The sequence below is a fragment of the Callorhinchus milii genome, unplaced genomic scaffold, assembly GCF_018977255.1.
Source record: "Callorhinchus milii isolate IMCB2004 unplaced genomic scaffold, IMCB_Cmil_1.0 Scaffold5, whole genome shotgun sequence".
In the NCBI taxonomy this organism is placed as follows: Eukaryota; Metazoa; Chordata; class Chondrichthyes; order Chimaeriformes; family Callorhinchidae; genus Callorhinchus; species Callorhinchus milii.
Window position 1 is genome coordinate 53,754,071 of NW_024704746.1, and position 26,368 is coordinate 53,780,438.

General features: G+C 43.9%; 2 protein-coding genes and 1 non-coding gene across 6 annotated transcripts in view; 1 reads left to right on the forward strand and 2 right to left on the reverse strand.

The window, feature by feature from the left end:
* LOC103191362 (aldo-keto reductase family 1 member B1) overlaps positions 1-26,368 on the reverse strand; it is a 142,418-nt gene that overhangs the window by 6,235 nt on the left and 109,815 nt on the right. The window contains exons 1-2 of one of the 4 annotated variants that reach the window (XM_042334904.1): positions 893-922; positions 40-207 (exon numbers count right to left, since the gene is read on the reverse strand). In XM_042334904.1, coding sequence (XP_042190838.1) covers positions 40-207; positions 893-907 — 183 coding nt within the window. In that variant the 5' untranslated portion in view covers positions 908-922. Of the gene's footprint in view, positions 1-39; positions 393-565; positions 571-892; positions 923-26,368 lie in introns of those variants that run through there. The other 3 variants (XM_042334905.1, XM_042334903.1, XM_007912356.2) reach the window with 3 other exon arrangements.
* On the reverse strand, positions 5,441-7,249 carry LOC103172804. The gene is made up of 2 exons (XR_006085126.1): positions 7,069-7,249; positions 5,441-6,187 (listed from the first exon to the last, which is right to left on the reverse strand). It is a non-coding gene; the product is annotated as an uncharacterized LOC103172804 (transcript).
* On the forward strand, positions 9,637-20,467 carry LOC121849166 (aldo-keto reductase family 1 member B1-like; the record flags this gene model as incomplete). The annotated part of the gene is given in 4 exon segments (XM_042334900.1): positions 9,637-9,718; positions 12,400-12,483; positions 14,098-14,180; positions 19,761-20,467. Coding segments are annotated over 4 exon segments (292 nt in total), but the record flags the coding sequence as incomplete, so codon positions are not given.

Below are 26,368 nucleotides of genomic sequence, written 5' to 3' on the forward strand. Positions count from 1 at the left end.
TCTGACCCGTTTTGTACAGGGGAGTGACATTTGTATTACCTTACTGACGATAAAGAGGTCCTCACGCTTGACAACACCTTCCTGAATCTTCTGATGTATGCCTTCGCCCACTTCATTCTCGTTATCATAAACAAATGCACAGTCAATATGATGGTACCCAACATCAATGGCCTTTTTTACTGCTTCCATCGCTGCTCCTGACTTAGACTGAGAAACAAAAGCAGTCACATCAGCCAGGGGCTCCCACTCCCGCCCCATGTTCAACAGAAAGCTCATCAACATCAGTGTGAGCCACTCCAGTCGAAAAAGGTGCTAGGACAGTATGCAGTGTTTAAATGTCATGCATTTATATATGAATATGCATTTATATAGTGTCACGGTCACCCCTTTTGTTTTCTATATCTGTTTTTTTTAAGTATATTGAGTAGCGCTTTAAATAATTTTTTTTATGTAGAGGCCTAACCAGTGTTTTATACAGGTTAATCATAACCTCCTGACTCTTGTACTCTATGCCCCTATTTATAAAGCCTAGTATCCCATATGCCCTTTTTACAGCTTTATCTACCTGTCCTGCCACCTTCAAGGATTCATTTACCTGAACCCCCAGGTCTCTCTGTTCTTTCACCCCCCCCCCCTTAAGATTGTATTACCAGCCTATATTGCCTCCCCTCATTCTTTCTACCAAAATGTATTACCTCACATTTCTCCACATTGAAACTCATCTGCCATGTGTCTGCCCATTTTACCATTCTGTCTATGTCTTCCTGCAGTTGTCTGCTATCCTTCTCACTGTTTATCACCCTTCCTAACTGTATCGTTCACAGACTTGGAAATGGTACTTGCTATACCCAAGTCCATGTAAATTTCTAACTCAAGAAAAAGAGTAAATCACTTGAAGAGTCGACATTGGAGTTCCAGCAGTGTGGACAGACCCCAATCCTTTAACGGCTACTGGAGTTAACTGTGAATACCTGTGAGTGACTGATTGTGACTCGGTTGAGACACCTTTGAGCAGGGACTCACACCGACAGGGTTAGAAAAGACCAGAGGCCACTTAGTACACAAGCATTACTAAAATTTGCAAGTACAATAAGGAGTGAGAACCATCGCATTCTGCAACCTCCTGACCCGGCTGTTCCCTTTGCCCAGCAAACGCTAGCTTGCTTCATGTCCCCCCACCGTATCTGACCCACCGTCACCATTTTGCCCCACTGTTGTTCCATTCCTGGAGTCCCTCCTACTCGCTCCTTCCCTCCCCTTGTTCAAGGCACATCAAGATTAACTCTTTGACTGTGCTTTCAAGCATGTTTTCCACTCACCATCCTCCAAAGAGTTTACAGGTTCGATGTTGAACAACTGATGAATACTCAAGATGCAAAGTATTGAAATTAAGGTTTATTACAAAGGTTTAGGTGATCAGTTCTACACAATTTTAAGGGTTGCAGTCGGATTCTCTGACTGTTCTGCTTTCAACGAGTGCTGGAACCTCTTCTTATACACCATTTCTGTCCACTACAGAACTTTGAAAACAAAATAATCTCATCTCCTTAATCACAAGGTTCCTGGTACCAAGAAATCACCAATTTTGACTACTATCAATGTTATCAATGTCTGAACACCAAGCTAATAATAATAATAATCCTTGCATTTGATATAGCGCTTTTCATGTCGGGAGAACGTCCCAAAGTGCTTCACAGAACACACTGTAAAGTGAATTGACTGTATATTTGTGGGCGAACGCGGCATCCAATTGTGCACAGCAATGTCCCACAAACAGTCATAGATTGAAAATGACCAATTTTTATTGTTGTTTTTGGTTTTTGGAGGGATTATTACTAGGCTCTGTGTGGAGTAAGGAAACTTGCCCAAGGTTTCGCCCTGCCTGGGATTGAACTCAGGTCTCTCACTTGCAAAGTGAGTGCTCTAACCACTGAGCTACAGGACTCCAATGACTCCACTAATGAGTATTTCGATGAACCTTCTTTGTTATCTTTATCTTTCCTCTTACTAACTAGCACACATTCCTCTGGTCAGCCTTGCATGGGTATATCCAAGATTACATTGAACCATCTGGTCAACTATTTGTATGGCATCTCTGTGACCTATTGAGTTAGCTGTTGCAATGCCGACATATCTGACAATTCCCACCTCCCTCGACTCCCACCCCCAGCTCAGATGCCCAGCCTGCAGTCTCGAGTGCTTTGAGATGTCTTTCCGAGCGAGCGATAGGACCCAGGTTTGGATTACAGGTGGGGCAAAACCTTAGGCAAGTTTCCTTACTCCACACCCCTCTGTTTACCTCGCAGTAAGTAGGAACCCGATTGTTCTTCAATTGGATCGCTTTCTGGAGGTAAGAATCCATTACAAAAATGTGGTTGTTCAAGCCACTATTGCTTGTGGGACACTGCTGCGTGGAATTGGCTGCCACTTTTCACCCACAAAATATACGTTCAATTCACTTTACAATTTTATTGGATCAGGTACCTGACACGTGACAGAAACCCATCACTGTGCTTAAGAGCAGGGTGGTCCAACCTTTTGGTTGCCGTGGGCCACATTAGCAATATTTTATGTTTCACTTCCAGAAACGTCACAGCATTTGCACAGCGCCTTTATCACATGGAAAGGACGTCTCAAAGCACTAACACTGTCGCCTCGCACCTGAGCTGGGGTGGGACCCGAGGGAGGTGGGATGTGGAGTGGGAAAGATAACTGTTAGGTCTTGATGTGCCTTGAAAGGGAGAGTGAGGGAGGGAGTCGGAGGGACTCCGGTAATGGAGCTCCAGAGAGCGAGGATGAAATGGCGATGGTGAGGCAGATGGGGTGGGGGGATATAAAGCAAGCCGGTGTATTGTGGGTAAAGGGAACAGCCGGGTTGGTAGATTGTAAAGGTAGGGTGGGGAGGGGTTATGAAGGATGTAGAGGAATTTCTCATTGGGGAAAGAGGGAGCTTGCTGTGAGGAAATTGCACAGCATGTCGCTTGGTGTTTCTCGGTTTCCCCTCACGGCGGCCAAGGTAGTCTCCGATCTTCTGACCTGACAGTGAACCCTCACTTCTTCTGTCTCAATCTCTCTATGTTCTCTCTCACTGTCTGTTTCTCTTTCCCCACTCCTCATGCTCTCTGCCTCTCACAACCGCTCCCTCTCACACACACTCTCCCCCTCTCACACGCACACTGTCAATTACTCGCCCACACATTCTCTCTCCCTTCTCACACACTATCTCTCTCCTTCCCTCAATCATTTCCCCCACCCTCACACTCTTTCACACACTCTTATCTCCCTCTCTTTATTATTCACTCCCCCTCTCCCCTCTCACACAATCTCTATGCCCTCTCTCAATCACTGCCCTCTCCCTTTCTCTTAAACAATTTCTCTGTCCCCCCTCTCGTTCATTCATCTCCCCCCTCTGTCACACAGTCCTCTCTCAAACTCTCCCCTCTCTGTCTCTCACACACTCTCTCCCCCTCTCACACACACACACTCTCCGTCTTACACTGTCTCTCCCTCTCACACACTCTCGCTCTTACTCCCCCTCTCTCACCAACACACTCTCACCCTCTCTCCCCCCCTTTCAATCACTCTCGCTCCCCTAATTTCAATCACTCTCGCTCCCCCTTTCAATCACTCTCGCTCCCACCCTTTCAATCACTCTCGCTCCACCTCTTTCAATCACTCTCGTTCCCCTTCTCAATCACTCTCGCTCCCCCTCTCAATCACTCTCACTCCACCTTCTTCAATCACTCTTGCTCTTGCTCATTCTCCCAACCCCCGGCTCATGCACTGGCATGAGAGCACATTCCCCAGGGAGGGAAGTAGTGGGTGGCCCAAAGTTGGAAATGATCTTGGGCCAGATAAGATCAACTACCAGGCCAGTTGTGACCCACGGGCCGCCTGTTGGACCACGCTGCTTATAGAGCATCCAAGCCAAACTGAGAATTCCATAATCATATTATCATTATAAGTCAGTCAGTCACACTCAGTCTCTGAGTCACAAGGTTGGACCACCCACACTATTATATATTGTGTAGTCCATCACAGGGCACCTCCGCCTCATCCCCTTCTTTGCCTCCTTCATGGCCTGTCTCAAGAGCTTCCTTATCGACCACGCCTTCGGTCATCTTGCCTCCTCCACCCCCTTGCTCTCCCCACCTCTCTGATGAAATCCCCATATCATTGTCCAGCACCTTGGGACATGTTCATGATGTGAAAAGGTGCTGTATAAATGCAGATGCGGTGGGTGGGCAGGGGGAATGAAGTAATTTACTTGAGGAAAACAATAAATGGCATGACCCTAAATTTAATCACAGTAAAGATTTCAACATAGTGGGACTACCACCCATGTAAGCGCAGGGAGCTAAAATGGCGGATTGTGGACAACAGAGCAACCAGTGCACATTGCAGTGTACTCCTCGCTTGGTGCCTCTTTACTAGGACTGTGTGTGTGTGTGTCACATGGCAGTTTTTATTTCTTTAATTCATTCTACTTAATTCATCTATTTACTACATGATTAATACTGATGATTCTTATACTATAATCCCAACTATTTACACTCACTGAGCCAGTCCAGAACCTTGGCATCTTGTTTGACCTTCAACTGTCCATTCTACGCTCATCTGTACCACGATCCACTCTGCCATCCCGCACCTCCGCAACATCAACCATCTCTGCCACTGCCTCACCCCTCAAGCCGCCGAAACTCTCATCCATGCATTCATCACATATAGGCTCCCTGCTTGTCTGCCTACCCAACTCTTCCCTCCACAAGCTGCAGATCATCCAGAACTCTGCAACTGTCCTCACCCACACCAGGCTTCATGACCCTACCACCTCCTTACCCAGTTCTACTGGCTCCCCATCCTCCGAAGGATAGAGTTCTAAATCCTCAGCCTCACTTTCAAGGCCCTCCATGGGGACTTGCTTCTTCCTACCTCTGTAACCTTCTAACCTCACATCAACTTGTCCTCTCGCTCCGCTCAGTGAGGTCTGTCCTGCTCCAGCTTCCCCACCCAGCCTTCAGCCTCTCTGCCCTCACCCTTTGGAACTCTAATCCACAGTCCCTTAGCCTCATTCCCTCCCTTGCCTCCTTCAAGGCACATCTTAAGATCCTCCTTTTTGACACCGCTTGACACCATCACTAATCAACCCTCTGCAATTCCTTGCAAAATTTGTCAATTGCCCACAGTGTGACCACTCCCCACTCACAGTCTGAACCCCCCCCATTCACAGTCTGAAATCCCCCCACTCAGTCTGACCCCCCCGACTCACAATGATCCGCCCCCGCACTCAGTGACCCCCTCCCCACTCACAATGAACCCCCCACTCACAGTGTGACCCCCCCAGTAAGTGTGATTCTCCCCTCACTCACAGTGACATCCCCCACTCAGTGTGACCCCCCCACTCACAGTGTGACCAACCTGCTCACATGAAGCCAAAATGTTGAATAAACAAGTTTTATTTTAATTATGAGAAAAATAAAACACATTGAACGTCATAAATGCCTTTAACTAACACAATAGGGCATGGGTAGTGAGAGAGACAGAGAGAGTGAGAGTAAGAGACCGTGAGAGAGAGATCCAAGAGAATGGGAGGGAGTTAGATTGTGTAAGAGAGAGTATAAGAAAGAATGAGACAGAGTGAGAGTGAAAGGATGTGTGCGTGTGAGAAAAAGTGAAAAGATGTGTGTGTCCGAGTGAAAGGATGTGTGAGTGTATGAGTGTGAGAGAGTGTGCGAGTGAAAGGATGTGTGAGTGTATGAGTGTGAGAGAGTGTGCGAGTGAAAGGATGTGTGAGTGTGAGACAGTCTGTGAGAGAGTGAAAGAATGTGTGAGTGTATGAGAGTATGAGAAAGTGAAGAGCTGTATGCATGTATGAGAATGTGAAAGGATGTGTGAGTGTATGAAAGTGTGAGAGAGTGAAGGGGCGTGTGAGTGAAGGGGAGGGGGATTGGGAAGACATTGATCTTGGGAGTAGCCTCAGTGACCAATTGTTGTCACGTATCACTGAATATGAGGGGAACGATCTTTTCTGGTCCTATCGCACTTCACTCTCACTCCATTTCCCCACCAACAGCTCTGCTTCACTCATGTGGACGATCAGACAGGAGATGTCACGGAGCCCAGATCGTCTCACTGTCACCCCTTTCAGTACTCCTCCCTAAAGGGGTACTCTGGGTGATCACTCCACCTGCAGCAAAACATGGGGTTAGGGGAGGAAGAGAACTGTTAATAATAATAATAATCCTTGCAATTCACATAGAGCCTTATCCACGTTGTCAAGACGTCTCAAAGCGCTTCACAGGAAATTTTGTAAAGTGGTTTGACTGTATTTTGTGGGTGAAACCCGGCAGCCAGTTGCGCACAGTAATGTCCCAACAGCCGCAAAGTGAATGATCAATTTTATTTGGGGGATTGTTGGCCAGGACGCAGAAGAGAGAAACTCTGTCTTCGAAGAGTGTTATGACATCTTTAACATCCACCTGAGCAGGCAGATGGGACCTCGGTTTAACATCTCATGTGAAGGACGGCATCTCAAACAATGAGGCCCACCCCAGTACTGCAGTGGAGCATCAGCTTATTAGACTATGTGATTCCAAGTCCTGATGTGGGGCTTGAACCCACAACCTTCTGACTTAGAGATGAGAGTGCTACCGCTGTGCCTGGCTAACCCACCATAATTGGTCAACCCCCATAATTAATCACTCACTCAATTTCCCAGCTATTCCAGTACTTTATATTTATGAGATGCTGTACTTTGAGCTATTTCCCTTGAGGTGACGAGTTATCAGAGTTTCACTGTAAATATGAGAATATGTGATATTGCTAAAAACAACAATAATCAAAGCTATACAATGCTAGAGTTAATGATATCCATACTGACCAGAATCAGGCAGCGGATTGTCAGACATTAAGCTACCACAAACTTTAACAAACTTTAAAATGCTTACGCTGGGAAAATCCAGACAGAAAACCAGGAATGTGTGAAGCCATGACACGGATGAATGTTAGTGTGAGGATTTGTGAGTTAGCACAGCCGTGATGTCAGAGGGCTGTAGGACAGAGACTCACATCAGCAGCTCCACGTAACGGACGTTCTTGTTCAGCTCGTCAATTGCTTTCATCTCCTCATCCGTCAGAGAGAAGTCAAAGATCTGAGTCACAGAATCACAGTCATAGTGAATCAGTGAGGAGATCAGCCGGGTTTTCCCCAGCACCCACACACCCCATCCTCTGCCCACACACAAATCCCACCCACAAACACCACCTCCCCCCACACGCACCCCCACATACCTCACCCTCTTCCCCCACACACGCCACTCCCTCACACCTCACCCCCACACACTTCACCCTCTGCCACCACAAACCACCACACAACTCACCCTCTGCTCCCACACATCCCACACACTGCCGCCACACATGTTCCACCCTCTGCCCCACACACCACATCACATCTCTCAACGAGTGCCAGTGAAAAACATGCCAAATTGCTTACTTTATTTTGTAACTGCATACTGGTTTTATTTTCTTTCTTCATTTTATTTTTTAATTTATTTTTATTTTATTCATTTTATTTGTTTCATTTTCCACCCACACTGGTTTAAAAAACGTATTTAGAAGTCCATTCTTTGTTGAATATTCAGACTTCAGCGTCCACTTTCCGCTTCTTTGATAAACTCATTTCGAATTAACGTCCTCTTCAGTGAAAAGTATTGCCGCAGTTGCCCCGCGCACGTGTTTGAAAATTTGCAGATCCGTACATTTCTGACGTCAGCCTGATTCAACACTTAAGGGAGCGTGCGCATAACTAAGCAGTGTCAGATTCAAATGCAAAATTTGTGCAACTTTCTGGGACTGAACGAACTATAATTTTTTCTATTGTTAAGACACAATGACGGGCCGGATAGAATCATTTGGCGGGCCGGATATGGCCCGCGGGCCGTCTTTTGCCCACCCCTGGTCTAGTGCTTCATAGGTGAACCCAGAAACAGTATCATCCATAATAATAATCCTTGCTTTCGATATTGCATTTTCATATCAGGAAGACGCCTCAAAGTGCTTCAGGGGATGTACTGTAAAGTTTAGTAACTGTTCTGCCAATACGCACATTACAATGCCCCACAAACAGTCAGACTAGGAAGAAACTCCCATCTCTCTTTCAATAATGCCATGGAACCTTTAACATCTACCTGAATAAATGGCAGATAGTACCGTAATTTAATGTCTCATCTGAAAGACGCCATTTTGACAATGCAGTGCACTCCAAGTATAGGATTGTCAGCCTGGACTGTGAGCCCAAAGTCCTTGAACACGCAACGATCTGACTCATAGGAGAGAGTTCTACCAACCTCCCACAAAACACAGTAAATCCTGCAAAGCTCTCTGAGACATCCTCCCGATATGAAAGGCACAATATAAATATAAATTTGTAAGTGTAATCGAGCCAGGCTGACATCTGATTGAAACAGTATCCTTTAGGTGTGAAGGAATATTAATTTGTAGAAATATTTTATTTGGCTAAATCCTACATTATTTAACTATAAGCTATGAGCTAGTACAGATGTGCAGTGCACAGTAACACCACTGAAAGTGGGACACCCAGTGCTTAGCCAGTTGTTATTCATTAATTGCTGTCGGTGATTACTTCTCAGAAGCTTCTCAGTAAGCTTTCATTCATTTCTTACCATCCAAGATGAGACTCTGGTTTAGTCCTGAGGGTTCGGGTTAGGGTTAAATCACTTGCTCAATTGAATTGATCCCATTCTTTGAGTAAGACATTAAGACAAGGTCCCTTCAGCCTGTTCTTGTAGCATGAATTCAGGTGAATTTTAAGGAACCTGCAACACTATTTCACAGAAGAGTAAGGAGTTCTCCCAGTGACCTGGCCACATAACTCCCTGAATCTAAATGCACAAATGAAAGGGATTATATCTGGTCATCCATCTCATTTAGGGTTGTAGAATGTTGCTGGTACAGAATAGCTGTCGTTTGGCTACACATGTTAGAATGATTCAAACCATCTCCTTCAAAATATGTTGACTTGATAACGTGCTAAATACAATTCAAATGTAAAGAGCAGAGAAGGTTTCCTTTAGAAATTTGGCTGTAAAATGTTGCACCAGGATTACTGGTGGCTATGGCTTGTTTATATGGATGAATATAGAAAACAGGGCCTTTTTTGCATCATGAATTAGAATTCTCTATAATTATGCATCATGAATTCAGGTGAATTTTAAGGAACCAGACTTGCCTTTGCTAGAGGCATATTAGAGGATATGTGCCAGGAAAATAAGCAGCATTACTCTTGACTGATTTTTGTCACCTTTAAGCAAACTTTACATTCCATGCTTATAACAGGAAATCCCACTTTAATAGAATATAAGCGCAGGTTGGAGAATGCTGAGTTATCCAGTACCTGGAAATAGGTGAAAGTACCTGGAAATAGGTGCTCATAGGAACATAGGAAAACGAGTAGGCCATTCAGCCCGTCGAGCCTGTTCTGCAGCCAGGAAGGTGTATGAGATAGGAGGTGGGAAACTTGCGAAAGGGAAGAAGGGAATCTAAATTTACTCCTGCAAAATAGAGCACTAAATATTACATTTGTCAAGTGCAAATTTTCAGTTTCCTGCATTTCTTTAGGGCCAGCCCAGAAGATCCCTCCCTCCTGGAAGATCCCAAGATCAAGAGAATTGCAAAACAACACTGCAAAACAGCAGCTCAAGTAAGATCCTTCCTTTGTTAAATTCCTCTCATCCAGTACAGCAAAGCCTGTACTGGATCAGAGGGATTTAACAAGTAACTGCTTAGATTGCAGTAACTGCTTGTATTGCTTACTACCCAAAATCAGCCACTGAATAGATGTTTGTTTAGTATAGTCTGAGTCTATTCTGCTTTGCTAATTAGTGTTTAGATAAACTATTTGGATTCTAAACCAATGTTGCATATCACCATTAGGTTTTAGACACCGAGCTGCTGACAACATACAATGACTAAAATAGAACTTGTCAGTGTAACTCCAGCATATGTTAGGGTGATCTTAGTTTGGATTGCATGATGGGTACAAACTGCTTGAGCTTTACTTTGCAGATCTGTCACTAATTCCCAATTCTTCCATTAATTTATAGCATTTCAGTTTCCTCCCCTAATTTTCAAAGTATTTTCACATATTGCATATTAATTTGAATAGACAGTCTTTCATTTTAAATCTCTAACAACAACAACATTACATTTATAGAGCGCCTTTCACGTCGGGAGGACGTCCCAAAGCGCTGAACAGTCAGGTGTCGGGGTCCGAGCATGGGAGAGCGGTGGTGTAGGGGTAAGGAAAGGCAGAGAGGTGGGAGGGCGACCAAAGGCACGGTTGAAGAGAAGGGTCTTGAGACCGGCCTTTGAAGGAGGCAAGGGAGGAAGCGAAGCAAAAGGAATGTGGGATGGAGTTCCAGAGTGTGGGGGCAGAGAGGTTGAAAATCTGGCCAACAATGATAGGGCGGGTCAGACGGGAGACATGGAGCAGGCTTCATGGTTGTTTATGGGACATTGCTGTGCGCAAATTGGCCGCTGCCTTTACTTACAAATATACAGTCAGTGCACTTTATAGTAAATCCAGTGAAGTGCTTTGGGAGGTTTTGATGGGAAAGGCTATATGGATTATTATTATTATAACAGAAATTTGGCTTCGAAATTCAGACTAAATTCAACAAATTCTGGGTATACTGAATTGTTACATGGGGTAACTTTAGACCTAGATGAATTTTCTTCACTTATGTTTTTCTTCACTCCAGCGCTTTGGGACATTCTCCCAACATGAAAGGCACTCTATAAATGTAATTTTGTTGTTGTTGTTTTAAAAATAATTGTATAGAATGGTTTTTCCCTTGTGCTGTCCAGATTTTGGAGTATCAGCATTGGCTGCTACTCTGATAGTGCTGATTCTCATGCCAAGCCTCTGATCGTTTAAATTGGTGATTTATTTTGGGTGGCCGTCATGGCCAACTGGATTTATACCTCAAAGCAAAATTGAGCATGGAATCAGAGGAGGCAGCCAAGCATGTACAGTGCCAGGTGTGGACTGCAAGTGGGTTAATCTTATATGCATTTACTTTAAATAAATTCCTTGAAGTTTAACTGTTTATAATTTAAAATTTCGAACACCAAGATAATCAAGTTCAAAAATACATGCGCCCCTTCAACAACCAAAAATATAATCAACAACCAAAAAAACAAATATAGCCAGTGCACATGCAGAAATATACATGTTACCGTAAAGTTGTGAAACTAGGGATTTCACGAAATCCCAGAAATTTTCAATGAAATTGTGAAACCATGAAATCACTGAAATTAGGAGTTTTTTTCCTTCAGAAGATCCAGTTCAAAATCCTGGTTCTCACCTACAAAGCCCTCAGTGGTCTCGCCCCACCCTATCTCTGTGACCTCCTAACCCCCTACCAACCCCGCCTGCTCCCTCCATTCAGCCGGCTCCGGCCTGCTCCACATCCCCCGACCTACCCACCATTGGCGGGAGAGCCTTCAGCCACTCTGCCCCCAACCTCTGGAGCTCCATGCCCCAATCACTCCGCCTCGCCCCCTCCTCAGCCTCCTTCAGGTCCCGCCTCAAAACCCTGCTCTTCGACCATGCCATTGGTTACCCCCCTTCCCCTCCCCTCCCTTCTCCCTCCGACCCCAGCTCGGGTCTGAAATGCTGTACACTGTCCAGTGCCTTGGGTCTCCCTCCCAATGTGAAAGGCGCTGTACAAATGTAATCTTGTTGTTGTTGTACTCCTCCAATCAATTATTACTTTCCAATTATGTTACAATACACCACATTCCTCTTACTTTTCATCTAAAATGGACCATCTCATTAAAACACTCTCTGCTTGAGCGGATCAGTAAAACCAAGAATTTGAGATAAGAGAGCTCAGTTTTCTTCAATCTTGACTGCAAGGTCATCAGTACTAGGCACAGTGAGGTCCAAAGACAGAGGAATGACAGTATGTGTTTCATCTCAAAGTTATAGAAAAGTACAATTGTCAAAGGACTTTTAAAAAGATATACATTACCATGATGCATTATTCTTATGTCAAGAACAATTCACCCAGAATACTTCATAGGTGCATATGGGTTGATCACCAGCAAATAAAGTTCAATATTAATAAATACAAGGAATAAAAGAAGCATATGTACTGCACTGATGGGATCGAATTTGCCAAAGGAAAAGCTCAAAGAGACTGAGAGGTGTAAGTTAACTCAGCACTCAACATGTCTGAACCTTGTAAGCCGATCAGGGCACTAATAATAGATCAGATCAGCTCATGCTGTGTAGTGCCTTCTCCAGCCATACATGGAAGATTCTGTATGGTTTCTGGTAATTATTACTACTCATTTTCCTTTTCATTTTTGACTCAGATTCTGATCCGTTTCCAAATCCAGCGCAATCTGATTGTGATTCCAAAATCTATCACCCCAAAGCGCATTGAGGAAAACTTCAAGGTATGTGAAACTAATGTGTGCGTGTGAGAGAAAAGAGAAGCTACTTAAATAATAATTAGAAATACGACAATCTATTTGGTTGAGAATCCTGGTTAAATACATTGATTTACCAATTAGCAACTGGGAGCTACGTTATTTTGTAATGCAAGATACGAAAGATGTGAAAATCTACAGGATGAATAAAGTCTGAAGTTGACTCCTTCTGTCTATCCTTGTTCAATGAATTCAATGGACTATCAAAACTAAACATAGTTTTTAAATGTGTTTCTTCAGATAGCAAGTAGTGAGGTCTCCGTTACCATTTCTGCAATGCTGGGAAATTCTGTGATTCCATTTTAAAATGATTTGGGGAAGAAAAGGTAGAAAATAAACAGAGGGCTCTCACTGAGAGCTAGATTAACAGTGGTCCCATCAAGTCCTCTTTGAGGTGAATATGGATTTTCTCTTAACCACTCCTCTGAGCAGGGCATTCCCATATCCGAACCACTTTGTGTCTGTAAACATTTCTTTTAACCGCCCCATTTGCTCGTTTACTGATCGTCTTAAATTAATTTCCTTTAGTTACTGACTCCCTCACCAACGGAAGTAATTTAACTCTCAAAACCTCTCATAATTTTATTAAAAGACCTCAATCAGGTTACCTTTCAACCATTGTTCCAACTGAAAAGGTCCCGGTTCTTCCAGTTTCTGCTCATAGGCCAAACGATGGATTCCTGGTATCACCCTAGTAAACCTACTTAGCACCCTCTTTATTGCTATCTTTCCTGAAGTGTGGTAACCAAAACTGGTCACAATATTCCTGTGTTGAAAATTCTTATATTCTGAAGTGAATTTGACAAGCATGAACTCAATTAGTTATTTTACAGCAAGTTATTTTCATGTTAACCTTCCAAGGATTCCAAGCCAACAATGGTAATCATTAGTTCTCAACAGTCAATACAAGACAAACAAGAGAACTTTTTCTCTCAGGAGAGAGTACTGCATGAAAGGCTTAGCTTAAAACTGAGCATATCAGTGCACAATGATTTGTAAGAAAAAATAGCAATAAGTGGAAAACAGTTCTGTTACAGGAACTGATTCTTGTGGATTAATATCGGAATGTACATTGGTGCACTCTGATTCAAGATATTAGTTCTCACCTTTGTATCCCTCCATGGCCTCACACCACCCTAGTTTTCCAACCTCCTATAACCCTCCCAACCCAGCCGCTTCCTTACTCACTGACTTCCTTCACCACTGGCCTATCCGTCCCACCATTGGTGGGTGAGCTTTCAGCCGCTGTCCCCGCTCTCTGAGGAATTCTGTCCCAGAGTTTCTCCCACATTCAACGCCCACCTCAAGACATACCTCTTTTCGGTCATATTTTCCCATCTTGAATACTGAGCTAGCAGCATCTGAGACGTTTTCCTGATGGGAAAGACACTATAAAAATGTATGTTGTATTGCATTTCGTGCCAGGACTGCCAAGTTAGTAAGTTAGAACTCTTAGTTTTTGCAAAATGAAACAAGAAACGTATTTCATTATGAAGAAACAATTGGGCATTTAACTACAGGTGGCAGGCAATCTGGTGTGGGTGCCGGCTTTGAGTTTGATATCAGCACTTGTTGTTGTAGGTGTTCGATTTTGAGTTGACCGAAGAAAACATGAATACTATCCTCGGCTTCAATAGGAACTTTCGATTCTGCCCAATGCAATGGTGAGTTTTCTTAGCATCTTCATAAGTTGTTCATTATTTTAATAAGGGAATATTTAGAAGGTGTAGTGCTTTCTGTGAAGTGCATTGACACAGTCCCCGGTTTGAAAGACACCATCATAAATGTCAATTTGTTGTTGCTTATCAGAAGGATGTCAATGGTACAATGTGCTTCATGCTTATTCCCCACCCGTCTGATTTTTTCTAAAGAAGTGGCGCTTTTTAGGTTGATCCTTTTGCCAAGTAAGCTTGTGCTAAGGTAGAAAGATGGTGCACTCTCACTGAAGGAAATTCCACTCTTTCATAGAATCATACAATTATACAGCACAGAGGAAGCCATCTGACCCATCTTATCTGTGCTGGCTCTTTGAAAATATCTATCCAAATCAATCCCACTCCCCCTGCAAACTTGTCCTCCCCAAATAGTTATCTACTTCTCTCTTAAAAGTTGTTATCGAATCAGTTTCCACCACCCTTTCAGGCAATGCATTCCGGATCCGAACAACTCGCTGTATGAAAAAATTCCTCCTCACCTCCACTCTGTTGCTTTTAACAACTATTTTAAATTGGTGTCCTCGGGTTACCAACCCACCCGCCAGTGGAAATAGTTTCTCCTTGTTCACCCTATTGAATCCCCTCATAATTTTGAAAACTTCCATTAAGTCTCCTTTTAACCTTCTCTGCTCCAAGGAGAATAATCCTAGCTTCTCTAGTCTCTCCTGATAACTGGACATATTATTCCCTCATTTTTGGTACTATCCTGGTAAATCTCCTTCTTCAATGCCTTGAAATCCTTCCAAAAGTGTGGTGCCCAGAACTGAACACAGTACTCTAGCTGAGGCCTAACCAGTGTTTTATAAAGGTTCATCGTAACTTCCTGATTTGTGTATTCTATTCTTTCTTGAATATGAATCACATTTACAAAGAATTACAGTACAGAAACAGGCTACTCGGCCCAACCAGTCCGTGACGGTATTTATACTCCATGCGAGTCTCCATCCATTGAAGCAGCAGGCAATTTCCATACAATATCCCACGAACAGTCAAAAAATGAATGACCATTTTATTTATTGTTGGCCAGGATACCGGGAGAAACTCCCTTCTCTTTTCCAATGGTGCCTTAGGATCTTTAACATCCAACTGAACAGGCTAACGGGATCTCAGTCTAATATATCTTCCAAAGGATGGCACCATTGACAATGCCACGCTCTCCTAGTACTACATTGGAGTGTCATCCTGGACTAATTTTAGAGTCCTGATATGGTGCTTGAATCCACAACCTTTTGACTCATGAAGGCAAGAGTGCTACCGACAGAAAGAGTGTCCTCAGATCAGAGGGGGTTAAAAATTTGTTTGAATTCTATCAGATAATGAAAGGTGTTGATAGTAACTCACTTCACAGCCATTTGTGGGACATTGCGTGTTCTCTTAGAAAAATGCACAGCCACTAACCTAACACTAACCTAACATTAACACTTCAGATTATACAATGTGAGGCGCTTTGAGATGTCCTCCCTATGTAAAAGGCGCTAAATCAAATATAAGGATTATCAATTTTACAAGACGACAATATGAATTTAAATAGCATTCTTGATCTTCTTGATCTGATCTGACCTAGATCTTTTGGCCAGCAGTTGTTCACCAATGAACCAACTAACCAGATAAAACAGGATGGCTCTCTGCATGTTTTAAACTACACAATCGCACAATCTACTCCAATTTTTGAAGTAGAGAAGTGGCTTCAGGGGAGAAAACAAAGAACAACAACTTGCATTTATATAAAGCCCCTCATGCAGGGTAGCGTCCCAGCGCGCTTGACAGTGGCTGAGCATGATGACGGGGAGGAGGGTGGTGAAAGAGTAGCGGTTAGAGGCAGTTACTCAGTTAAATAGATGTGATGAGTGGTGTTCCTCAGGCATCTGTTCTGGGGCCACTACTTTTCACCCTGTATATCAATCATTTGGACCTATAAATAGAGGGAGAAATCTGAAAGTTTGCGGATGATACAAGGTAGGAGAAATAGTAGATACTGAGGAGGATCAAACTGTTCTGGATTTGGGCCTATCGGGCCCGAAACTGATTTTTTTAAAAAAAATTGTAGGTCTGTGAGGGTGTAGATTCCCGCTGGCCCACTCTCTCAGCGTGTTCCCCCACCTCACTGTCCTTGCTGCCTTCAGTGGCTAAGCAGGGATATCGACTATAACTCAGATTGAATCCTGTGAGCAGATTCAGCTTGCAGGATTCAAACAATTACAGTGCCAGTATTGGCATTTTTCAGCACTAAAAAAGCTGGCAAATGCTGGTCCCGGCATTATAATAACACTTACCCGGAAATTCTGGCTGCCTGGACCGCTAGCCAGGGTATTAGTGGACTGAGAGATATTGATAGGATGGCTAAATAGGCAGACAAGTGGGAGATGGAATTCAATGAAAAAAGGGTGAGTTAGTTCATTTGATGATGAAAAACCCTGCAGAGGAAGAACGTATAACTTAAAGGGGTAAATGAACAGAGGGATGTAGGAGTGCAGATTCATAGGACTCTCAAGCAATGAACCAGTGATAAGGCCATTAAAATGGCCAATGGAGAGTACAAGGATAGAGAGGTCATGTTGAATCTGTACAAACCCATGATCAACCCACATTAGAATACTGTCCTCATTATAGGAAAGATATAAAGGCGATGGAGGTGTTGCAGAGAAGACTTACCAGGATGTTGTCTGGAATGAGGAACTGTAGATACAGGGAAAGACTTGTTAAACTGGGGCTTTTTTCTTTGGAGCTCAGAAGCTGAAAGAGGTAAGATAGAGGTATATATGATTATGGGAGGTTTAGATAGGGTGGACAGGGAGAGGTTATTTCTCCAGGTCAGGAGATCTAGAACTAGAGGGCGCTGTGTTAGAATCAGAACTGGGAGATGCAGACAGAGATTAGGAACAATGTTTTCACCCAGAGTGTAGAAATCCACAATCAGTGGTTGAGGTGGTAATCACATGCACATTGTAAACCACACTGGACACATGGTTAAGAGAGAAGATGAGACAATTGAATGAAAGCTGGGATATGGAACAAAGGATGGGATCTAGAATAGGCAGTCACATGGAGTATGAATACCGACTGTACTTGATGGGCCGAATGGCCTGTTTCTGAGCTGTACCTGCTGTGTGTAATATAACTCAATCCCAATCAATGGCATGTTAGTAGCTTCTTATTTGTCAATCCCAAACCCTCAAGAATCACCACTCTATAACCACACACTGTTTCCCACTCCCAGTGTCCTTTTATACTTGCTCCTTTCTTCTTATTGACTCTTTGTTAATTGTCCATTTACTCTTAAAGGAGTATTCCAACACTATGAATCTCTAAAAACACAATAAACACCTCTCCTCAAATATAGTCAATCCACTTTACAGTATATTCTGTGAGTGCTTTGAGATGTCTCGAAGACATGATGAGGCACTATATCAAATGCAAGGATTATTATAACATGTTCTCTTGATCAACATCCTTATGTCTGAACTACCCTTTTTTTTGCTTGTTGCTTCATTACATAAGAACATAATAAATGCTAGACAAAAAAACATTCGCCATCTAGTTCGCCTTCCACCTTCCTGGCAGTCGCATGCACATATGTCCCAAACTACCTATGTACTATATCCCATAATGTAATTTCCTAAAAGAAAGCTATCTAATCTGTGTTTGAAAGAATCAACATTTGCTGCTTCAACCATCTCCTTAGGGAGCCTGTTCCACAGGTTCACTATTCACTCACGGAAATAGTGTTTGCGTAGATTTGTTCTGAATTTACTACCCTTCAACCGCAGGCCGTGTCCTCTGGTTCTACTATTCTGGACAAGTTGAACCAGCCTGTCATGATGTATATTGTCTTGCCCCTTTAGAATCTTAAAGACAGCAATCATGTCGCCTCTCAATCTTCTCTTTTCCAGGGTGAACAAGCCCAATTTATTTAGTTGCTCCTCATAGTCCAGTTCCAGTCCCTCAATCATTTTGGTTGCTTTCCTCTGTATCTTCTTGATTTCTCCAATATCCTTTTTGTACTGCCGCAACCTGAACTGTACACAGTATTCTAAGTATGGTCTCACCAATGATTTATACGGTGGCAAGATCACCCCACTATTTTGGCTTGCTATTTGATCTTTCGATACATCCCAACATCTGGTTTGCTTCACTCACTGACAGAGCATTGTTGGGAGAGCTTCAATTTACTGCCAATCAGGGCCCCCAGGTCCTTTTCATTTTCCATACATATTATTTTCCTTCCGTTCAAATAATAATAATAATAATAATCCTTGCATTTGATATAGCACTTTTCACGTTGGGAGGACGTCCCAAATCGCTTCACAGAACACACTGTAAAGTGAATTGACTATATTTGTGGGCGAACGCGGCAGCCAATTGCGCACAGCAATGTCCCACAAACAGTCGTAGATCGAAAATGACCTATTTATTATTGTTTTTGGTTTTGGAGGGATTATTATTAGGTGTGTGGAGTGAGGAAACTTGCCCAAGGTTTCGCCCTCTGCCTGGAATTGAACTCAGGTCTCTCACTTGCAAAGCGAGTGCTCTAACCACTGAGCTACAGGACTCCACACAAATAATAGTCCCTTCCAGGATTTTTTGTCCCCATGTGAAGTACTTTACATTTCTCCACATTGAATTTCATCTGTCACCGATCTGCCTAATTCCCAAGTATGTTCAAATCCTCCTGTAACCTACCTTGTTCAGCTTCGCAAACTACCAACTTCATTAGCTTGGGTTAGGGTCAGCGGCAGGACTAAGAGACGCGCTTGCCTCCCTGATAGACTGCAGTAATGGATGGTATTATTTGCACTAACCGTACTGCATCTTCCCAACCATGGGCTCCTGCCACTGTCCTGGGAGGACGTTCACCAGGGAGGGAGGGATGGACCGGAATTTTGAATGTTGGAAATAGTCTCCTGCCGAATAAAATCACCTATCAATCTGCATGCCGCCTGCTGGACCATGCTGCTCAAAGATGACGCTCCAGTGTAGTGCTGGGGTATGTGGTTTTGTCAGAGGTGCCGTCCTTCACGTGAAACATTAAACCGAGGTCCCATTTGTTCATGATCAGGTGGATGTTAAAGATTCTGTGTCGATATTGGGGAGAAAAAAAGGAGTTTCTCTCTCCTGCTGTCCTGGCCAACAATCCCCCAGATAAAACCGGTCATTCGCTCTAACGCTGTTTGTGGGACATTGTTGTGTGCTAACTGGCTGCCCACTAAAACAGTCACTCACTGACAGTAATTCCTGCGAAGTGTTTTGATACATCCTCCCAATGTGATAAATGTAAGGATTTATCAAATGTAAGGATTATTATATTTATTATTATCTTGCCTGTACGTGCTAACTCAGAGCATCTAGCCTGACAGAGATCAAAACCTGGACCCTTGCTGCTCTTGGAGGTTGTGCATTTATTCTTTTGAGCCAATCATGAGTAGCTGAAACTTACACACCTTCACAAAGTTCACAGCTAACTCTTCTTCCTTCCTTCCTCCCCTCCCTCCCTCCTTCACTTACTTTCTGTCTGACTGTTCTGTTTTTTAGGGGTGTTCAGCACAAGGATTATCCTTTCAATGATGAGTTTTAAACTTGGACTTCCAGGAAACTCTCCCATCTGTTTTCTGAAGAGTTGTGGCTTTCTGATTTTCAGGCCTGAAAGCTAACATTACTGTAGTTATTTGAAAATAAATATGGTGCTGCTTAATAGTAGTTAAACCTCACTCGATTTTGTCATTCCTATTTTTCCAAACATTCTTTTTTTATCAGGTTTTCTCTCTTGTGATCACTTATCTCAACAGTTCCCTCCCCTCCGCTGATCACTTTGCTTCTCGCCTCAATGTTTTCTCTCCGCAAATCCCACCTTCCCCACCTCCAGAAGTTAACCCCTCTTCCCTCATTCACGTCCAACCCTTCCCAACTCTCTTCCTCCCCCCTACTCCACAGTTGCCATCCCCCCAGAAACCACCACCCTAATCCCCTCCCACTGTCCCTTCCCCCACTAATGCCCCTGTTCACACTGTTCAAACATCCATTTTGGACAGAGAAATCTCTCACCATCCACAACCTCTGAATGAGCGCATCAATCTGCTTGGGGTCACGGTGATCTCCTCCCCCTCATTAAAGTCTCCCCACCTGGTTACATTTTCCATCACAACCCCACCCTGACCAACACAACGACAGAGTGGCTCTCGTCTCCCAAACCTCTTTATCCCCCCCATTCCTCAGGCTCCTTCCCTTCCTTTGAGCACCTCCCACAAAAATGTAGTCAATTCACTTTGCAGTATATTTTGTGAAGCAATTTGAGACATCTCAAGAATATAAGGCACTATATCAAATGCAAGAATTATTATTATTACACCATCCCTCTCTTTCATTCAAAAAACCCCTACCAGCCCCCTCCCCCTCAAACCTGCCCTTCCTTTCTAAAGTCCTGGAACACAGTGTGGCCACCCAATTTCTCTCACAACTTTCCTCCTCCTCCCTTGAGCCCCTCCAGTACTGTTTCTGCTTTGCTTGCAGCACTCACATAACGCTTGTCAATGTTACAAATTACTTCTCTGTGACCAGAGCTCCCTCCACCTGCTTGTCCTCCTGGATCTCTTATTGGTTTCTCCGCCCACCCCGCAAAGCTCTATTCTCGCCCCCTCCTTTTTCTCATTTACATACTCTACTTTGGTGATATCATCCCCAGACATGGGGTCAACTTGCACATGTATGCAGATGATACCCAAATTTATCTTTCCTTCTCTATTTCTACCAATGTTTTGACTGTCTGCTTGTCACCTGTGGATCTGAACTCCTTAACTTTCCTTGCCAGTAATTCAGATTCACCCAACCTCAGTGCCAGGTTCGAGCCCCATTTAGCATTCCTGTCCCACATCCTGACTGCCTTCCTCCTCCTCTGCCACAACATTTGCCTTTGCCCCATCATACTTCAAATGCTGCTAAAACACTCATGCATGCTTTTCTCACCGCCTACCTTGATTTTTCCAATGCATTTCTCATTGGTCTCCCCAGCTCCAGGATTGGAGTCCTGTGCTCAGTGATTAGAGCACTCGCCTTGCAAGCGAGACACCTGGGTTCAATTCCAGGCAGGGCGAAACCTTGGACAAGTTTCCTTATTCCAGATGTCTAATAATAATCCCTCCAAAAAACAAAACAATAATAAATTAGTCATTTTCAATCCCCGACTGTTTGTGGGGCACTGCTGTGCGCAATTGGCTGCTGTGTTTTGCCCACAAATATACGGTCAATTCACTTGCTTTGAGACGTTGAAAAGATGTGAAAAGCACTATATCAAATGCAAGGATTATTATTATTGACAAGATCCAAGTGATTCAAAACTCTGCCGCCTGTGTCCTCACCCGCACTAGGCTCCGCCCTCCCATCACCCCAATCCTGCCAGCTTCTATTTGTTCCCTGTTACAAAATGGATCCATTTCAAGATATTCACTGTCACTTTCAAATCTCTTCATACTCTGGCACATCCCTACCTCTCCGAACTACTACCGGCTAGCCCAGGTCTGCTGCAAGTTCCTCGTCCCTCTGCTCCCACTGTTGGCGGCCGTGCTTTCAGCCACTATGCACTGAATCTCTGGAACACATATCCTCAATCCGTCTGTCTCGCCCTCTCTCTCTGCCTGTCTTCAAATTACACCTGAAGACTTTTCTCTTCAACCATGCCTTCGGTCACCTCCCTACTCTTCTGGCTCAGACTTAAAATTACCGCTATTTAAGTGCTCCGTGATTCTACTTGCATAATGGCCGCTGTATAAACATAAGTTTTATGTTATCTTTTAGTGTAAATAAAAATTCTTATGAATATATTGTCCATCTGGTTTTATTGCTCTGGATGTCAATATGTTTCGCCACAAAACTCAATCAATCCACTTTACAATATATTCTGTGAAGTGCTTTTAGATGTATCAACAACATGATAAGGCTCTCTATCAATTGCAAGAATTGTTATATTATAACATTATTATAATACAATTCATATTATGTGGTGTTAGGAGATGAAAAGCCTCCATTATAAAGAAAATACTGTATTGTATTTTCAGGTGAATCTGTCGGCCACAGGCACAACCCACTTGTCCTAGTTGTTTTGTGAAGAGAAGCTGAGTTTAAGTAGTGGTTTTGATTTACAGGAAGGCCTTGGCCTGTGGGTTTCAGCCCAGAAAAGTCCCTCAAACTCACAAAACAAGCCCTGTAAAATTAAGTTCCTATGAAAGAGATCCCATCCTCGATCGGAAATAAAACCCAGTTTTTAAATCTGCGTTCAATATGAAGAGAAATACAACATTCAAGAGCCTGAGTATTGGAGTTGAATACTGAACAGCATTGCAAGTTATATACAACTCCAGGAACTGAAAGGTCCAAAAACACAAGAAGTGTTTAAATGCCACCTGCAATTTTAAAAGTTAACCCAACTGACATATTAAGACAGCATGGCAACAGGTGGCCCGTGGGCCGCATCCAACCTGGCAGATTTCATCCGGCCCAAGATCATTTCCAACTTCAGGCCGCCCACTCCCTCCTGGTGAATATCCTCTCATGCAACAGCAGGAGCCAAGATTTGGAAGGATATAGCGCAAGGAGTGGAAATAACACTGACCGTTACTGCAGTGTGTCACATGACTGGGGGATCATCTGGTTCCACTGCCAGAGAGATCATCCTTTTCCGTGGCTGATTCAGAGAGATAGAGAGAGAGTGATTGAGGGGGAGAAAGAGAGTGATTGAGGGAGAGAGTGTTTGAAAAACAAAGAGTGTGAGTATGAGGGAGAGAATGTGAGAGAGGAATTGAGAAAGAGAAAGAGGGGGAGAGTGATTGATCAAGACGGAAAGAGAGAGAGAGTAACTTGAAAGAAAGACAAAGAGAGAGGGAGAGAGCAGAGTGAGAGCGCACAGAGAGAGTATGTGAGGGAGAGGGGGAAGAGAGTGACTGACAGAGAGGATCAGGTGCCCAACCCCAGCTCAGGTGTCCAGACAGCAGTGTCAAGTGCTTTGAGACGTCCTTCCAACGTGAGAAAGAGGCTGTGTAATTGTTTGTTTCTGGAAGGGAAACACAAAAATATTGCTTACGCAGTCCGCTTGTGATGTGCCAGCCACCTTGATGTTCTTGAGTTCCAAGTCCAATGCCATTTACCAGGCTTACTCAGCACCAGCTGCCCAATCCAGGTGCTCATGCGAGCGGCCTTGGCAAATAGACGTTCCTGCTGTGAAGTTGACTCAGCCTCCAGGCTGTTTAGTGAGAGGTTAATGTAGGCTGGAGCCCTCCCTCCCTGCAGCCGCTTCCCATGTTTGTCACAAATCCACCTCACTGCTTGATCCTGGTCTTTCCAGATTGGTCAGAGGAAGTCTCTCGGCTGCATTCCCAGGAGCTCAGATCCATAAAGGAGGCCTGTTTGCACACAGATCTTGTATGCCACAAGCTTGACCTGCACCACTTTAAGAGCCACTGAAATCAGCGAGATCCCTTTGTAGTTATCAGTTTCACTAGGTCATCCTTCCTGTGGATAGACGCAATTTCACTTTGGAACACGTGTGCCTGAGAGAGATTCCTGTTGACCAGTGCGAGGAGGACAGCTTGAATAACACTAACATTGAAACAGTTAAGACCCTTCCTTAAATCAGTGACATTCCTCTTTGCAGGTAGTATTATGTATATCTGAATATTTGCTGAAAGGATGAGGCAAGACTCCCATATTCAAGCCTGTGGATGTATTACTTTTCTGTCTCTATGCTGCCGCAGCTTGGCTCATCATCAGGACTTGGAGAGATAGACTGTGATCAGGGATTCTTCCCACTCAGCTCATTAGCGCTGGCTAGATAAGCAGCAGGTAGCTTTATGTGGCTTCAGATGTTTAAACTCCAGTAGGTATTGAACAGAAAGCCCAGCAGCGTGAGGAGGGAACTGAGTGAGGTGGAACAGAGTGAAGTTCTGTTAAGGAATTTGGAGAGAGTGGGAATTTGGTGCAGAAGGGGAAGAAGATGCAGGTTTCAGAAACATGCAAAACCAATAGAGTAGTGATAATAGAGTCTTCAATTATCCTAACATAGACTCGCAAACAACAACAACAAAATTACATTTATAGAGCGCCTTTCATGTCGGGAGGACATTCCAAAGCGCTGAACAGTCAGGTGTCAGGGCCCAAGCATGGGGGAGGGATGGTGTAGGGGTGAGGGAAGGCAGAGAGGTAGGAGGGTGACTGAAGGCATGATCGAAGAAAAGGGTCTTGAGATCGGCCTTGAATGAGGCAAGGGAGGAAGCGAAGCAAAGGGACTGTGGGATGGAGTTCCAAAGTGTGGGGGCACAGAGGCTGAAATCCTGGCCACCGATTGTAGGGCGGGTTGGATGGGAGACATGGAGCAGGCCGGAGCCTGATGAATGGAGGGAGTGGGTAGGTTGATAGGGAGTCAGCAGGTCAGAGAGGTAGGAGGGGGCAAGGCCATGGATGGCCTTGAAAGTGAGGATGAGGATCTTCAATTCGATCCACTGGAGAATGGGGAGCCAGTGAAGTCGGGCAAGGGGGGGAGTGATGAGGTTGCGGAGCCTGGTGCGTGAGAATACATGAGCTGCAGAGTTTTGGATGATCTGTAGCTTGTGAAGGGAAGAGTTGGGAAGGCCGATGAGGAGGGAGTTCCCGTAGTCGAGCCTTGGACTGGAAAGAAAGATTGGCAGGTAAAACAGCTAACGAGCAATGGGAAGCCTTCAAGGAGGAGATAGTTCGGGATGGAACAAATACACTCCCACAAAGGGGAAAGGTAGGGCATCCAAACCTCCCTGGATGACTAAGGAAATTGGGATTCAAATAAAACAGAAAAAAGAGGCTTATCATAAATGTCAGGTCCAAAATACAGAAGATACAGAAGATCAAATAGAATATAGAAAGTACAGAGGAGAACTGAAAAAGTAAATATGAGGTGCAAAGAGATTGTATGAGAAAAGATTAGCGGGTAACATAAAAGGGAAACCTAAGGTATTTTATAAGCATATAAAGAATAAAAGGTTAGTCAAAGGTAGGGTGGGTCCAATTAGGGATTAGGGAACAAAGAGGAAATCTTGTGGAGTTAGAGGGCATGGCTGACGTACTGAATGAATCATTTGCATCTGTCTTCACAAAAGAAGAGAATGCAGCCAATGCCACAGTATCAGGATGGTACCAGGAATGAGGGACTTTATTTATCAGGAGAGGCTAGAGAAGCTGGGATTATTATTCTTAGAGCAGAGAAAGTTAAGGAGAGACTTAATAGAAGTTTTCAAAGTTATGAGGGGATTCGATAGGATGAACAACAAGAAACTATTTCCACTGGCGGGTGGGCTGGTAACCCAAGGACACTGATTTAAAATAGTTGTTAAAACAAACAGAGGAGAGATGAGGAGAATTTTTTTCACACAGCAAGTTGTTCGGACCTGGAATGTATGAAAGGGTGGTGGAAGCTGATTTGATAACAACTTTCATCCACACCTTCAAAGAGTGAGGTAGAAAGATTTTTGGTAGGTCAGGATATTAAGGGATATGGGGAGAAAGCGGGCAATTGGAATTGAAAGGATTAGTTGAGGAATAGCTAATGAATGGTTGCTGCACTTCCACAATCCCAAACTTCATACGCATACGCGATAGGAGCAGCTCTGACCATAGCAGTGCCATTGAGCAAACAGCGCGAGAAGCCTGATGCCTGGTGCACTGTGTGTACAGGTTAGTACCCGAGGGGCTGTTTGTAGCAGGTTTGTAGCGGGCAATGCCCATTTTAGGGGAAAATGTGTGCTCGCACTTTTCGATTGGCCAAGTCATGGCTCTTGCTAAATTTCACAGACATGCACGGAAACCCATCACCATGATCTGACACCATGGTGAATATTTCTCTGGAATTAGGTAAATGGGGAGAGAGTGCATACTTCATTCCAGACACGGGAATTTCCATGTTTAAGTAGCAAACATGTCACTTTGTGGTTTAGATACTCAAGCATGGTGTTTGGTTTCTGCATGTCCAGCATCCTGCTGATCACAGGAATGGATTTCCTTGTGTGTCAGACACCAGGCTGATCATGGTGATAGATTTCCGTGCGTGTCAGACACCAGGCTGATCATGGTGATGGGTTTCCATGTGGGTCAGACACCCAGCTGACAAAACTTTTTGAAAAACTCTC